Genomic DNA, 17,585 nt, shown 5'->3' with positions numbered 1-17,585 from the left:
TTCTGCATACACTTTGTTGTCTGATATACACATACACACGCACACACACACACACACACACACACACACACACACACACACACACACACACACACACACACACACACACACACACACACACACACACAAACAGTATATATATTTTTTTCTGTGGCACCACAAATCCCCGACATGACGCCATGCAGGAACTCCAGGGAGGTATGACTAGTATATAGTTTTGGAGCACCCCCCTCTCATTAGCACTCTCTCTGCTGTGGAAAATGACCACTGCAGGAGGTGAAGACAATACACATCAGAGCAGCTAGAGTGAGTATACACTCAGTGAATGTTTCATCTGGGCCCACATACACAAGTTTAATGAGATCCAGTAAATTTGAAAACAAATTAAAAAAGAATGTTTCATTTTTTGAAATTGACATTTTGTATTTGATACTGTATTCATGTAATGGTTGCAGTTTGCAGACATGCTGGCATAACTGTCTCATTGATGTATTTGATAAGATTGTTGTGTCTGCCTCTGTAGTGCTATCATCATTGTCTTCATTAAAAAATACAATTAAAAAAAAGGTTTTTGCTCGTATTTTTTTTTGCTCATGAACTGCATCATATTATTTAAAGAAAACGTTTTTTGTTTTTAGTAATATATATATACATATATATATATATTTAAAAAAAAATCCTCGTCTCACCCCCCCCTCGGGTGGTGTCCGTCCCTCATTCAGCTCGGGTCCTCTACCAGAGGCCAGGAAGCTTGAGGGTTCTGCGCAGTATCCTTGCTGTTCCCAGCACTGCACATTTCTGGACTGAGATGTCCGATGTTGTTCCCGGGATCTGTTGCAACCACTCATCTAGTTTGGGGGTCACTGCCCCGAGTGCTCCGACCACCACAGGCATGAGTGTCACCTTTACCTTCCAGGCTCTCTCCAGCTCCTCTCTGAGCCCTTGGTATTTCTCGAGTTTCTCGTGTTCCTTCTTTCTGATGTTTCCATCACTTGGGACCGCTACATCCACTACAACGGCTTTCCTCTGCCCTTTATCTATGATCACGATATCTGGTTGGTTCGCCATTACCATCTCGTCAGTCTGGATCTGGAAGTCCCACAGGATCTTCGCTCTGTCATTCTCCACCACCTTCGGAGGTGTTTCCCATTTTGACCTTGGGGTTTCCAGTCCATACTCCGCACAGATGTTTCGGTAGACTATGCCAGCCACCTGGTTATGACGTTCCATGTAGGCTTTCCCTGCCAGCATCTTACACCCTACAGTTATGTGTTGGATCGTCTCAGGTGCCTCTTTGCACAACCTACACCTTGGGTCTTGTCTGGTGTGGTATATCTGGGCCTCAATGGCTCTGGTGCTCAGGGCCTGCTCCTGAGCAGCCAGGATGAGGGCCTCTGTGCGGTCCTTCAGGCCAGCCCTCTCTAGCCACTGATAGGACTTCTTGAGATCGGCCACTTCAGTTATGGTCCGGTGGTACATCTTGTGTAGGGGCTTGTCCTCCCATGATGGTCCCTCTTCCAGCGCCTCATCTTCTGTTCCCCATTGTCTGAGACATTCTCTGAGTACGTCATCCGTTGGAGCCTTCTCCTTGATGTATTCATGGAGCTTGGATGTTTCATCCTGGACAGTGGCTCTCACACTCACGAGTCCCCGGCCTCCTTCCTTTCGGCTTGCGTACAGTCTCAGGGTGCTGGATTTGGGATGGAACCCTCCATGCATGGTTAGGAGCTTTCGGGTCTTAACGTCCGTGGTCTGAATCTCTTCCTTTGGCCACCTTATTATTCCTGCAGGGTATCTGATCACTGGCAGGGCATAGCTGTTTATTGCCTGGGTCTTATTCTTGCCATTGAGCTGGCTTCTTAGGACTTGCCTCACTCGCTGGAGGTATTTGGCCATAGCCGCTTTCCTTGTTGCCAGTTCTAGGTTGCCATTGGCTTGTGGTATACCGAGGTACTTGTAGCTGTCCTCAATGTCTGCTGTTGTTCCTTCAGGGAGTGAGACCCCTTCAGTGCGGACTACCTTTCCTCTCTTAGTCACCATCCGACTACATTTCTCAAGCCCGAATGACATCCCGATGTCGCTGCTGTAGATCCTGGTTGTGTGGATCAGGGAGTCTATGTCCCTTTCGCTCTTAGCATACAGTTTTATGTCATCCATGTAGAGGACGTGACTGATTGTAGCTCCATTTCTGAGGTGGTATCCATAGCCTGTCTTGGTGATTACTTGGCTTAGGGGGTTCAGTCCTATGCAGAACAGCAGTGGGGAGAGTGCATCACCTTGGTATATGCCACATTTGATGGACACTTGGGTAAGTGGCTTGCCATTGGCTTCAAGTGTGGTTTTCCACATCCTCGTCGAGTTCGCAACGAAGGCTCTTAGGGTCCTGTTCACCTTATACAACTCCAAGCATTCAGTGATCCATGTATGTGGCATCGAGTCATAGGCTTTCTTGTAATCGATCCAGGCTGTGCACAGGTTGATACGTCGGGCCCTGCAGTCTTGTGCGACTGTTCTGTCAACCAGGAGCTGATGTTTGGCTCCTCTGGTATCTCTACCAATGCCCTTCTGTGCTTCGCTCATGTATTGATCCATGTGTCCACTTATCTTAGCCGCAATGATGACATGAGCTTCCATGTTGTGGAGAGACAGGTTATTGGCCGATAGTTGGATGGGACTGCACCCTTCGAGGGATCCTTCATGATCAGGATCGTTCGCCCTTCGGTTAGCCATCCTGGGTGAGTCCCATCCCTCAGCAGCTGGTTCATTTGTGCTGCTAGGTGCTCATGGAGTGCTGTGAGTTTCTTTAGCCAGTAGGTGTGGACCATGTCCGGGCCTGGTGCTGTCCAGTTCTTCATATCTGAGACTCTTTCCTGTATGTCTGTCACTGTTATGGTAACTGGGTTCTGTTCAGGGAGGTTGCTATGCTCCTCTCTCAGGGTCACCAGCCATTGTGCACTGCTGTTATGTGCAACCTCCTTCTCCCATATGCCTTTCCAGTACCTTTCAGTTTCCAGTCTTGGTGGGTCAGCTCTGTTGTTAGGACCCTGCCATTGAGCGTACACTTTCGCAGGTTGTGTTGCGAACAGCCTGTTTATTCGTCTGGCCTCATTCTCTTTCGTGTACCGCTTTAGGCGGCTGGACAAGGCTTGGGGCCTTTGTTTGGCAGTTTCGAGTGCTTCAGGTATGGTCATCTGGATGTACCTCTCGGGTATCGGCCTTTTCATCACACCTCTCTGGGCCTCCGTCAACTGACTCACATCTTTCCGAGCCGCCTTGATCTTAGCCTCCAACCGTCTTTTCCATGGTGGGTAACGTATCTCATGGCTTCCATGGTTGCTCTTATAGCCAAGCATCTCAAGGATCACTGATGCTGAAGCGTATATCAGCTCATTGGTTTCCATAATCGTTACGGTAGGGATCGCCCTCAGTGCTGCATTCACACTTTCCATGAGACTTTCAGGTGGTACTTCACATAGCCGTTGTAATCGGTTTCTAGGTTGCCCAGCTTTCAATGATGGGTTCTTGTTCAGCCATTTTGTGCAGTCCTTGAATGGTAATTTTTAAGCAACAGAACTCTGCGCTGGAAAATAAATGACAATCTGTAGTTATTTCGTCGTTCGCTTCACACCCTTTGTTCTTGGGTTCGGATGGATGGCGGATCTTTTTTACATGCATTGAAAATGGTCTGATCAAATATGAAATATATTAGGAAGTGTGTGGTCCTATGCCGTCCCCCAGTCGCCTTGATTCAATATCGTGGCCCCTGCAGGATTTCAGTTGCCCATCCCTGATCTTTGGTATTACTATTCAAGCAGGAGGCATCATGTGTTTTAACTGAGCCTCCCACGTCTGCACTTCACACAGAAAGAAATGAGGCAGATCAGTAAGTAAATATCTGTATAATAACAACAAAAGACTTTCATGTTTCATGTTAGGTTTCCAAGACAGTGGTTGAAAGCAAAGCTGGACTGGAAAAATAAATTGCCTGTCAACTTCAGACCTAAAAGTCCCCTCCACCCTCGCCCGATTTCTCGCCACAGTATGGCTAGTGCACATTTGAATTACGATGTTTCATGATTTATTTTTTTACCCCACCCAGATGGATGTGGCCTTTTCGGTCAGTGTTAACCCCGATGCGTCAATAGTGCCATGTCAGCATGAGAAAGAAGACTTGGCAAAAGGACTCAAAGCACGAAGCATTATAGGATGAACTTAACTCATGAGCCAGCACATCGTCTCGCTTTTATTTTTTCTCCCTCAAAGCGCCGCAGTGAGTGATGCTTCATTATTTAAATAGCTGACGGAGCAACGTGGGTGGGTTTTTTTTGTTTTGTTCTTTTTCTTGAGTCATTTATTTGCTGACCCTCTGCTGAGGGAACGCCACGTTGCCCCCAGATGTCTTTCAATCTGGCTTTGTGTGTAACGTGACAGCAATAATGTTAAAACTCTTTACGTATAGGATCCTCCAGGGCATAACAAATTCCAACAGACTGATTTGAGTGTCTGAATGTTTTCAAGTTATTATTTTCCATCCTCGATCCATTTGCATCAGCTCTGAATTCAACTTTGTTTTACTAGACTGATCTGGAATCCTACAAATTTGGTCAAATCAGATGACATTTGAACACAAGGCATTCCCCAATGCAGGTAAAAGAACAAATATTTTCTCATTGGACGTCATGGAGATTATCTGTCAAATTTTTGCCATCATAAGTGCTGAACAGGAACCATTTGAAGGTCAGTTTTGTTTTGTTTTTTGTTTTTCTCAATAAACTGCTTTCATCAAAATATCCCAGGGATAAGTATTTTCAGAACTTTAGCCACCGGATTGTGCTTGTCTCCCTGAATTTCCTATTTGACGGATTGCGGGAGGTGGCTCGCGCAATAAGTAAATGTATTTCATAAACATAAGTACACTTCTCCCCTTTTTCATGAGCTGAACTAAAAGAAGAGGGCCTCGTAGAGTGGCCTTTTATTATGGGCAGCGTAAGCCAAGCCTGTGTAATACTCACGCTTGCTAATGAGCATACTTATATGCCGCACCTCTGAGGTGGATGGATTATCTCGGCAAAGGAAAGGTTCTCACGAAGACAGACTGAGATAGATTTGTGGACAATATTTGAAAGAAATAGGCCATTTGTATTTCTGGAAAGTCTCGGATTGCTGGGTTCAGCCCATGAAAAAATGGGAGCAAATCAAAAGTGTTGCATTTAAATTTTTGTTTGGCGTGTTAACACGTAAATACATAACAACAGTCTTTACTTGAGGGAGGAAGGTGTCAAATGGAAATGAAAAAAATAATCACTGGTAAAAATGCAGTCGACCAAAACTTTGACAATGACTGACGACACAGAAACTTTGGAGCTTAACAATTTTGGTCTTTCATACAAAATGCAGGTAGACAAAAAATATAGAAACAGAGGAAGCACAAAAAGAAAGAAAGCCTAAATTATGTACTTCTAAATGATCTTAAGCAAAATAACGACCAAAGCCCTTGAAGGACTCACGTGTGATCAGAGCAGCGACACAATTGAGGTCAAAAGCATGTGAAGCTTCAACAGTCACGGGGCTCTAAAAAAAGGTCCGACCCGAGCCAGGAAAAGGGAAATTGAGTGCAGACTGCAGGGACCATAAATCCGGGATGAGATGACTGCAGCAAAACCCTTCATTAAGTCCAGAATGTCTTTCGTTGGTACGCATTTAGTTTCCACCAGCGAGGCCGTTTGGGGTGTCATACGATACGTGCCAAAGTGTTGAGCGCGTGTACTCAGCCTTATCTCTGTTGCCATGGAGATGACATTGCCAGGGAAGCATCTTAAAGCAGTGCTTTTAAGCAAGAAGGAATAGCATGCACTTAAAAAAGGAAGGGAAATGCATGCCTCCAATAGGGGCAGCAGTCACTCTGGAAAGAGTATTTATACAAGGGCTGCTATTGAAGTGTGAGATGTTAACTGGAAGAATTGCATCACGTTATGAGGTATTCCAGTAGATTCCAATTGTCACCTTGTGCGCAGTTTTGCCTCACTAGTAATATTTAGTTGTCCTATTAAGCCAAAGTTGTCCCACTAGTGAAGACAAATAGCGCAGTAGTACATGGACGTTAAGCTACCTGACGAGGACGTTTAATTTACCTTAGCATTTATGCACTATTAATATTGAATACATCCGCCAACGGTTTTATGGAAACCCGACTGACCATATATTTGATATCAAGGATATCCATTTTAGGTCTGTACGAGTATTAGCAGGCCAAAAGTAGCACTCGTACTGTAATTTTATTATTTTTTTTAAATACTAGTAAGACAGTTCTTCTAATGTCCCCTAGTTATCATTACACTAAATTGTCTTACTAGCGAAGACTAAGGGCATACTAATACATGGACCTTAGGCTGGATATCGAAGACATTGGATAAATGTCACTCTGTATCACTTTACCCTGAGACCACACACACGCACACGCACACGCACTCACAATTCAGCAGTTATCACAGTGACACACAAGGCAACCCCATCAGTGGGTCAGTGGAGGATGGTTGCCATGGCAGCATATTCAGAGCCTTGTTGGGGTCTGTTGCTTGCCGCACCAGTCTGCTATGTGTTCACTGCATTGCTGCCACTATGCTGCGGCGCACTTAATGTATAGTACGCACAGGAGACACTGTCCAGACCTCCGCATGTCCTATGTCACCTTCCTCAGTATTCAGTGTACATTCATGTTGGATAGCTTCATGCTGCTTTTATTTACAGTACAAATGAGCCACACAAAGCTATAGACTTAATGTTGGCTCAGGCAAGACTGTTGTTCAAAGTTTAAATAGAATGGTGTCCATTAGCAATGCATGGATGCCGACTTCCTAATACTGCTTATTAAATTTTAATTCTTGCCTTATATAATGTAAAAATGTCTTAAAACCAGAATTACTAGCAAAACACACACACACACACACACACACACTTTTTTTGAACAAGGTTCTACATGACCCATGTCCCCATATCATAAGGAATTTTACATTTCTGTAAAATTCCTTATGATACAGTGTGGTACAGTATGTATGGTATGTTATCGTAAAGTATAATATGGTATGGTATGGTACGGTACGCTAATTGTTTGGAATAATATGGTTTGGTATGATCTGATACCAAATGGTAATTGTATGATTCAATATAGTGTGGTAATTGACAGAGATGAGCATTCCGTCACTGGGACGGAACGGTCCTGCGAATAAAAACGGAGAGGCAATGACGGAAGGGTACCTAGGTTGGGGACAGAGGACGGACCGGCAAAATAGGATTAAGTGCCCATCTCTGGGAATTTGTATTATATGATTTGGTATGGCACAATATAGCCTGATGTGTGGTATGGTATGATGATGATGATGATGATGATGATGATGATGATGATGATGATGATTATATGTGGTGTGGTACCAGTAATTGCAAGGTATGGTGCGATACGGTATGTTTACTCTATAGTACTCTATGTATGTTGTGATATAGTTTGGTATGTAAGTGTATGGCATGTTATATGATGATGCAATATTGGATGGCCATGGTTCGATATGATCGTCTTTTTTTTTTTAATATGGTATGGTACATTATGCTACAACAACAAAATGGTAATTGTATGGTAATTGTATGATAGAGTACAAATAAAGTGTAGCGCAGTATAGTATAGATAGATGCTACTGCTTCGCTAATGTAGCTGGATGAGATATACTGTAAAAGAGTACAGTAATGATGTATTGTATGACATGAGTGATACCGAAGTCGCAGTGATGATGCGGCGTACACATGCCTGTGCAGTGTGGCTGATCAATAGCCATTATACACATTATCGAGCTTGTTCTTGTTCTATTCCTGTACAGCTCTGTACTGTCAATATTAGATATGTGCCACTTAAAGATTAGTTCAAGCCATGCAACATTATTATCATACTTATATAGGTGATGACTAAGATCATCATATTGAAATTATTAAAGGCTAATCACAAGTGACGAAGTAAGCCTCACTTAGGGATAGGGGGGTCGTACTGATGATTTCTAGCTTGTTGTCATGGTTACATTGGAGCAGACTGATCTATTTTCAAGAGCTGGTGCGCGACCGTTCTCAATGAGTTTTGGAGTGTGTGTGTGTGTGAGTGTGGATGTACAGTAGGACTGCAAATGTAGCGTGGAATTTCTAAAGTGTGAGTAGAAAAGCAGATTTGTAATACAGAAAATAAATAGAAACCCAAGGAGATACAGACTAAACACCCTTGCAAATTAGAGAGGTGAAAAGTAAAAACAGCAGCCACTATTTTCATACCTTGGCGTGTCTTTGGAGCCTACTATTTCCCCCACAAGTGATGCCTTTTACCAGCTGAGACTGGTATTTTCTTGTCACTTTGCGGGCAAAACGTGGTGGTTATTTATTTATTTTTGGACCGATTTTTTTTGGGTGGGGGGGGGGGGCTGACCTTGGCGTTGGTCTCTGACATGCCAATTCTGTGATATGTGCGCATGGAACAACTTCCCCCAGGGCATTAAAAACCAGGCAGCAGCTGTTTCCATTGTCGTCTTGTACTCACAGTTACTGGTGGTCTGTCACCGACCTCATACATCAGACGACAATTCCAATCCCCATCTTAGTGTTGCAAGCAACAAAGAATGAGCCCTCGCACCTCTTCTTTTCATGGCGAACAAAATGACTTAATTTTTCCGGAACCCTGGCTGTGATATTTTATCTTACAACATGCTGTGCTATAGAAGACAAGATGAGAAAAAGTGGCCGATTGAAGAGAGTAAAATTCTCAAGACTCCCACTAATTACGGCTATTGTGTTCAAAATAAAGCCCTTTACACAATGCATTTGCAGTGAGCAATAGGCCATCGTCTCACACATTTATTGTGTATGTGGTGAGGGGCGGGGACCACTAATGGCAAAAGGAGTGCTGCCTTAGCGGCAAGGTGGCCTCGAACTGACCTCTGACAAGCATCTTCAATAGGAGAGGAACTGGCAGAGTGATTCAGTGGTATTTTGGGGGACTTACTTATGGGTATCGGCATGATTGGCTATACATGTTTGTTTAGTTTTTGACGTGGGTTTTCCTTTGGTGAGGGTGGGGGCACTGACAGACTGATAATAGACAGACTGGTGAAATTTACTGATGGAAGCAAGAACGGAAGTGCGGATACATTAACACGATGGACTGATTGACTGATGACAGTTTGATATGGCCTGTAATAACGACGGAGTGACGATAATGGATGATGATTTTTAATCATTTGTTTTTGTTTCTGCGCCGCTCCGTCGAAGTACAGCTTTATGTGAAATGGGTCCGTTGGGGGGAAAAACAAGTTTGGGGCCTGGCTGTAAAAATTACAATGACATAATTGTTGAATCCACTTCGACTGGACTTTCATCACATTATGCTTGACTACAGGAAATATTTAGTCTAGCAACTAAGACTGCTTGCACTCTTGTAGGAAGACCTTTCACTTTCATTTGTAAGTTCTAGTGTTTGATAGGCTTCTTCCACACCAATCTCATCCAAACATTCTTTTGTGGGCCTTGCTTTGTGCACTGAGAGAAGCACTGCTCGAAGCACACCATTTTCCAGAGTCCCGCTTGACCATATTTTGTCCAAGGCATCATCTGATCTTTATGACACTATTGAGGATCTTCTGTCAAGGCCTTTGCACGTGGTGCCATACTGAAATCAGATGACGAGTGAAAATATGGCGTCCTAGTGATAAAAAAGAGGCCGTCTTCAGTGGTATGACATTTTTTTATAATATAAATTCTACATTGATGCGTTTGAGCATGTTCAATTTTCCACTTTCCAGCCATATAAAACCGTCTTCATCTCTTTCCTTAATGCACTTTCCAGTAAGTCCTCCCTTCCAAACACTCAAGAGGCTGAGCTCAAATCCCATCCGCATGCCCAACAATGATAAAAAGCTCCTAAACCACACCAGAGGACCGTCCTGATTTTCTTTCTCATCTCTTCTCAGAGTGTTGCTGTCAATCTGCATCCTTGTTAAATTCTCTCCTGTCAACCGTTCTTGACACCGAAAATGATCAAAAACGACTCGTGTACCTCAAAAGATCTATTCTGGTCTGGTTGCATAACTGAGGGAAAACCTGGTGGGTTTTTAAGATTGCCTCCACGGCGGAAAAAAAAACCTCCTGTTGTGAGCACTTTGACAAAGGAGTGTTTTGATTTTCAAGAATAGTGATGGAAGCGGGTGGCCGGCCACCGCCTGTTGAACAGAGCAGAATTGTTCAATATTTGCAAGAAGACACTGTCATGTATGTCAATGCTGTTGAATTACTGCAAAAACAGGGCATTGAGAATACGATTCCCTTGATATTAACTGCCGTTTGCTGCTTTTTAGTTTGCCTCAACTTCAATTGAACTCTGCTATCATCTGAACAATCCATTCATCCATCCACCCATTTTCGAATCCGCTTTCCTCACAAGGGTCACGGGCGTGCTGGAGCCTATCCCAGCTGTCTTCCGGCAGTAGGCGTGGTACACCCTTAACTGGTTGCCAACCAATCGCAGGACACACAGAGACGAACAACCATCCACACTCACATTCACACCCAGGGACAATTTAGAGTGTTCCATTAACCTGCCACGCATGTTTTTGGAATGTTGGAGTACTGCGAGTACTCCACACTGGAAGGCCAGAGCTGGAATCGAATCCTGCAGCTGTTCATTGTGAGGCGGATGTGCTAACCAGTTGACCGCCGTGGCGCCTAATATCAACAACAACATGAAAATACAGACAAGCAGGTCGACCTCACAATGGGGTGGCCCGGTGATCGACAGGCAATATAAGAGTCCGACAGCATGGAATGAGACCAGAATGGTGATGTAGGTTGGTAACAAAAAAAGGGTGGAGAGAAGACAAAATCACAAACACACTGTAAAGCGGAGTTTTATTCAGTGATGAAAACAGCATCACCGAATTTGCAAGTCTTAAAAGGTCATTGCCGTGGTTGAAATGTGCCAATAGACACCAAAAAGGGCATTTGCAGTCACCACTGGAAACAAGGATGCCTGTTGCCACGGAAACAGGACATCCTATACATCCATGCTACTTACCCATTAGTGAGGTTGTCGTCATCATCCGGGAGGTTCTTCCCCAGAAGGTCACTCTCGCTCAAGCAGCCGGACTTGAGGTCTCCGTCGTCCAGAAGATCCGCACGTGATGTCCCGCTCAGCCTACCCGAGCAGCGAGCCGGCATGGTTTGGGCGACGTACTGGGTGAGCGTCTTGGAACCCTGGTAACCCCCTGTCGCGGAGGACGGGGCGTCGCCCGCCTGGAGGCGAGGGCTGGCTTGCCCGTGGCGCCAGGACAGCGGCGAGGAACGGTTGGACAGGCTGGACATACTGCGAGCATTGGTGTCATCACTGTCGTAGCCCACGTGGCTGCTGTCCGCACAGCTGTTGACACGCAATTGCAGAAGACACTGCATTAGGTACGCTTCCATTTCTGTTTTGGGGCGTTTGACTTCAGATGGTCAACTCGAACCAGGCGTCCAGAGTGGCAGTATGCCCATTTCGCTGTGCTGTGTTAAGTTTTCTTCTTGTAAATCGGTCAAGGGGTTGAAAAGTACTCTCAGCAAGAATGGGAACATCTTGTGTGAGTGCGCTATTCATGACATAACTATAGGCACAGAGTTACCTCAAAAAATACTATGACGACGACGACCATTGGAGTATTTTTAGTCGTCCTTGTTAGAAATTTTATCAGCAGAGGAATTGAACTGACCTGCTCCAGTTTGGAGAGAGGCATGCATCAATTTTCCATCACCAGAGTTAAAGGCTTTAAAGGGGACACACTGTATTATGGGAATTTTACTTTGTTTATTGCTTGTATACGTATAGTTGGGTCAGAATGGTATGAAATTAAACAACCAATGCCTTTTTTAAGAAAACAATGGGGCAAATTCCGAAGATAACCAGCCCCCCCCCCCCCCCCCCCCCCCCAAACCGAGTGTCTCTGCCCATCAGATGATTAGTTGGCTGGGGTGAAGATTCAGAGCCACTTTCGAGCAGCAGCCAGAGTAAATTGGACTACAACAGTCTGGAACACTGTCATTCTTGGCACTATCCCAGAAGGAAGAGTGTTATGTTGTTGTTGGCACTTGATCTGAGGCTGTTTCATTACTTTTAATAAAGTGAAGTTCTGCTTCTACTTGTGTGACGGTTCATTTTGTTGGTGTTGTGCTCACCTGTGGCTGTGCTGAGAGCCCCGTAGACTCAACATTGTGTCTTCTAAATTCTGGCGAAGGTCGAGGACGTTTTGTACCGTGCGCTTCCTCTGCGACTCGGGATCTGTGAATCGATTTCAAAAAGCAAATACGATGCTCGCTAAGTTTTGTGGAAAGTAATACATTTAACCTCTTAGTACACTGGCTTATACAACTGGAGATGATTAAATTTACTGATCATGGCTATCACATCGCAATGATAGCCGCATACGGCTCAAGGAAAGCGTGTTCTTTCTTAAGTGGATGACAAGTGGGAATGTCCTGTAAATGAAAGATGTATCCTAAGTGCGACACAAAAAAAATTTAAAAAAAGAATTTCCCCCAATTTGAAACGAGCGCCTTGTAACAACTCACATTCAATTTCCAAGAAGCAAAGAGTTAGATCAGAGAGATCTCAAGGAAGCACTTGACAGGAGCATTGATTTATGGTTTAAAAAAAAAAAAGACAGAAGCGATGGCTTTTCTCCTGTACACACTGCAGATGTGCGGAGTATACAGAACGCCTTACTGACACGGGAGGACGTAGTGAGGAATCCTGTTCGCTCAAATAAGTTGAACCAGTCCTGTGATTACTTTCCTGTTTGGTAGATGTGCCACATTAGGATCACAACCTAGTTTCGGGATGGTCACCGGGTCGGAAACTTCCATCTACACCGCGCAAAATAAATAAATAAATAAACAAACAAATACTTCTACTCTGCGGACAGCGGTTTCCTTAAAATGCCAGCAAGTTAAGTATGTGATCCCTTTTATCCTCGCAGGCAGCACCACTGACTCCATGCCCGTCTTCCGTTCTCTCGGCATAAGTCTTGGGGGATATTGCGACATTTGAGAAACTCTTGCATGACCGATCACATATCATTACGATGAAATGTTAGGTCAACACACAGCCCCGCCATGCTGCCCTCCATGTCTAGTTATTATGTTAGTGCCAATATAACTGTATCCCTTTTATGTGGATGAGAGTCTGTCGTCATCATGACCTGGAATCTGCGTCAATGCAACTTTTAAATGGTCTTTTAAAAAAACTGTTCATTGATCATATCGCACAAACCTACGAAACAACAATGAAGCTACCAAAAAAACAAAACAAAAAAAACACACTTCCAACAGTTTCTCTGCAGTAGAAACACATTCATAGTGTCCAATCGAACTTCCCATTCTTCCTGCAATATCCAGACATTTAGCAGTTGCCATAAATAAAACAATGTAATTGGATCCAGGTAATAGAATTCCACACATACAGCACTTTGCAAAAGTATTCACCCCCCTCACTTTGTTTTACTCTAGAGCAGCGGTTCCTAACCTTGTTAGAGGTACTGAACCCAACCAGTTCATATGCACATTCATCGAACCCTTCATTAGAGAAAAATAAAAAGATGATTTTTTTTTTTTAGAAATTCAACACATAGGAAACGCATTTATGAAACTGGAAAAAACTAAATAAAATTTCAAGACATAAGTATAAGTTGTTTTTAATTGTGCACAAAATGAACCGTGCATGACGTACGATCATGACAGTCACACTTTGACTACTGAGCTAACTAAATTTCCCGCAGCACTGATTGGACAAGTAATGCCATGTGATCACCTGCAGCCACTGATGGCCAAGCGGGCGTGTCATAACAAATTGACATGTTGAGTCGGGTGTGTCTTAACCTCCATGGCAGAGGCTCCGTCGAACCCCTGAGACCGATTCACCGAACCTCAAGGGTTCGATCAAACCCAGGTAAAGAATCACTCCTCTAGAGAGTCACTGTCTCTCTCTCTCACCGCTGACGAGTTTCCTAGTGACTGCTGTTGGAAAACATCCCCATAGCATGTTTCACTGTGAGGATGGTGTTCTGAAGATGATGCACGAGACAATGTTTTCCTTGATGGTCGAAAAGATCCATTTCACTCCTATTTGAAGAGAGTACTTTCCTCCATACCTTTCGGGAGTCTCCCACATGCCTTGTTTGCTAATTCAAAACATGTCTTCTTATTTTTAGCTGAAAGTAAAAAAAAAAAAGAATGGAATGCATGACTTATTGTGGTCCTAATGGACAGATACTCCAGCCTCTGTTGTTGAACTCTGCATCTCCTCCAGTGTTTTGTTTTGTTTTTGTTTCATCTCTGTGCTGCCTCTCTGATTAATGTCCAACTGCCTGATCTGCGAATTTACTCACCAACCGTCTCTTGGCAGGTTTGTTGTGGTCCTGGATTATTTCCATTTGATGATGATGGACTTGATGGTGCTCTTGAGGATCATCCACAAACTTGGATTATTTTTTTTTTAACCCAACCCTGACTCGAGGCTGACATTTCCTTGTTCTTCATAGCTGTGGTCGGTTAGCGGTGCCTCTTGTTTTTGTTATACACAATTTGGGACCTTTCAGATAAGGTATGTGACAGCTCATGTAACACTTGCACACAAGAGGACTTCATTTCACTAATGATGTGCCTTTTGAAGGAAAATGGTTGCATCAGAGCTTTTTTACGTCATTCATAACAAAGGGGGTAAATAAATACAGCTTGCACATGAGTTAGTCATTTTTAAATTAAAAAAAAATACATATGAAATTATATTTCTTATTTCTCTTGAAAACAGACTATTTTGTGCAGGTCCATCAAATAAAATTCAAATTAGAGGCTGCGATGTAACAAAATAGGTTAAAAAGCCAAGGGGGTGAATACTTTTGCAAGGCACTATACCTGTGATGTATGCTTCTTTATAAGCAACCAATATGCCTGACAGGCATGCAGATGGGTTAACGAAGCATGTGTAATATGTTTAATCAGCTCAAATGTATTCATTACGATGTAACCGGGAACATGCGCTCATCAATACCACAACTAATGATTTTATTTACAGTACCATGTTATCCATGTATTTCATCCTCAAGACCTGATATGCAGCAGGACATTCTTGCTGTCGCAAATATAACAATATGACTGCAGTTTGCGGTGGTGTGGAACTACTCTGCATCATGCTGACCCGCAGTCGCTCGCTTCGATTAATGTCGCGAAATAAGGTCACTGGAATATTAGAACAAGCTCTCAGGATGATGTCGTGCAGTTCATACAACTTCAAGCAAATTGTTCAATTACCTCTCTGACAGCGTCAATCAAAACTGAGCATTAGGGGGCCTGCAAAAGAACAAAAAATTGTCGGAATCTGTGATCAATCACACTCTTCTGATAAAAGTGACCTCTATCCACCAAAAGAGAAGACCCCATCATCTGTCTGCCATTTGCACACAGGGTGCTAACCATCTGTCAGCACACTAACACATGAATGGAGCCAAGAGGAGGCGAAATGTGCGTCTGCACCTCGAAAATCTATTCAATATGGCTGGCACACCGGTTCTATGCATTTTTTTTCTGGTTTGGGGAGCAGCAAACAGGAGGTTTTGACAGGAGAGATCAGGCTGCTGGTTCTCATCATCACTGCTGCGCCCTCGGGTGCTTTTGTGTTTCCCCTCGCAATTATGTTGATCGGAAAACGCACGTTTGTCACACTCACAGTTACTCGCTGAGGGAGAGGAAGAACAATGCAGCACAGCACATGACCACTATCGCTACCAATGAAAACGTCTCGCTGGAAAACAATTCATTTTCTGAGGGAATATGTGGGATTATTTTGTGATGCGAACAGAATTTGTCGAGGCTGTGCGGTGCGAGCAGGTGCCGAGTGGCTCCTGTTTGGGCGGGGAGCTGCCTATTGAGGATTCATTAAGGCTCGCACGAGTGGGGCGGTGGTCTTCATCCTCCCATTCTTCCATTTTTCAATCTAGGAGCCTATTCCAGCTGACCTGAGCTCAAAGGCAGACAACATCCTTGACTGATCGGCAGAGTTGATCTTGAGGGGGAATCAGCTAGGTGAACCACTACACAACCACACCATCTATTCATTTTTCAAGCTACTCAAGGTGAGCCTATGCCAGCTTTAGGGTGAGACGTGGACTACCTCCTGAACAGGTTGGCAGAGTTGACTGTAAACGATTAGCACAGCTGGAGTCTATCCCAGCTGGCTTAGGTACAACCCGCCACTAGTCAATTACAGAACCGCAGTGATCAGACTTAGCCCAGCTGCACAAAATTCAGCCATGTAAACCACTAAATTACCAGTGGCCAAAGCTCCTCCATCCATTTTCGGCATTTTTTTCTGTTCAGGGTTGTGTGTGCACTGGAGTTTAACCAAGTTGAATCTCGGCATCTACATCTTGGACAAAATGTTAGTCAACTGCAGAAATCAGATCAAACAAATCAATCCTGTACATCACGAGAAAAGTACGCAACAAATGATGAAAACTCCCTCCGTCCTTTTTCTGTCGCTAATCATGTTCAGTGGGCAAGGTGGACCCATTTCAACTAACTGGGCAACTACACCTTGAACAAGTCCCTGATCAATCACACAACTATGGTGATCAAAATTGTTCAACGTTGTACGAGAGTCAGCTATGTGAACCACTCCACTACCATCAACGGAAACAACCCCCCATCCATTTCTATCACTTAGCCTGTCGCAAGTCAAGTTGCAGAGTGACTGTGGTCAAATCGATCCAAGCGGCACAAAAGTTTGCAATGTGAAGCACTGCACTACCGAAGCACCCTCATATTTCCTTGAACCTGACCCTGCTTCACTCACCTAACATCTGGCTGAAGAGCAGCTGCTCCAGGTCACCCAGCACTGTCACCACAAGCTCGGGGTCCACCTTCAGGAAGGGTTTGTCCGCACCTTCTTCCTCCTGGCCCTTGGAGCCAGAATCCCCTCCGGCTCCCGTTTTTTTCGGGGCCGCCTTGGCCTTGCTGGAGAGGATCTCGTCATCAGACCGACCATCCTCGGGGGCCTTGCTGAGGGGCTTGACCTCCGCGTAAGGAGCGCGAGGGATGCGACTTTGCTTGCCGGGAGCTGCCGCCAGAGGGGCAAATGGCTTGTGTTTGCCTTGGAAGAGAGAGTGCTCCGACTTGGAGAGGTTGCGAGAAAGTGGGCCGCCACCACCCGGCACCTTGCCCGTCGGCTTGCCCGTCTTCCTCAAACCAGCCACCCCGGGCTTGGCCATGTCATCGCACCACTTGGGCTCGTAAAGGTGCAACTTCTTCTCTGCGTCGGTGAGCACGGCCAGGTTGGTCATGGACCTCTGCTTGCGGAGACTGGACGCCACAGGCAGCCTGCCCTCGGTGCTACCCGCCCGGTAAACCTTGAGTTCTCCTCGCTGGGTACTCTGAGGCACCCCAGATTTGGGCCTCTTGGCCCCGAAGCCAAGTCCTTTGCCATCTGCTTGGCTGTACGCTTTGGAGCTATCCATCTTGAAATCTCCTTCCCTGCCTTTCACACT

At 44.7% G+C, this 17,585-nt stretch overlaps 1 protein-coding gene across 1 annotated transcript in view; it reads right to left on the bottom strand.

Moving 5' to 3' along the window:
- nav1b (neuron navigator 1b) overlaps positions 1-17,585 on the bottom strand; it is a 45,953-nt gene that overhangs the window by 28,162 nt on the left and 206 nt on the right. Inside the window, exons 1-3 of the mRNA XM_086117773.1 lie at positions 16,895-17,585; positions 12,226-12,328; positions 11,093-11,434 (exon numbers count right to left, since the gene is read on the bottom strand). The exon at positions 16,895-17,585 is cut by the window's right edge and continues 206 nt beyond it. Of these exons, the coding sequence (XP_085973899.1) occupies positions 11,093-11,434; positions 12,226-12,328; positions 16,895-17,555 (1,106 nt within the window). The 5' untranslated portion in view covers positions 17,556-17,585. The remainder of the gene's footprint in view (positions 1-11,092; positions 11,435-12,225; positions 12,329-16,894) is intronic.

The sequence above is a fragment of the Hippocampus guttulatus genome, chromosome 8 (assembly GCF_054856545.1).
Source record: "Hippocampus guttulatus isolate MCC_2025c chromosome 8, RoL_Hgut_1.0, whole genome shotgun sequence".
NCBI classification, from domain to species: Eukaryota; Metazoa; Chordata; class Actinopteri; order Syngnathiformes; family Syngnathidae; genus Hippocampus; species Hippocampus guttulatus.
The sequence above is the reverse complement of the archived record's forward strand: the minus strand, read 5'-3'. Positions and strand labels throughout refer to the sequence as shown.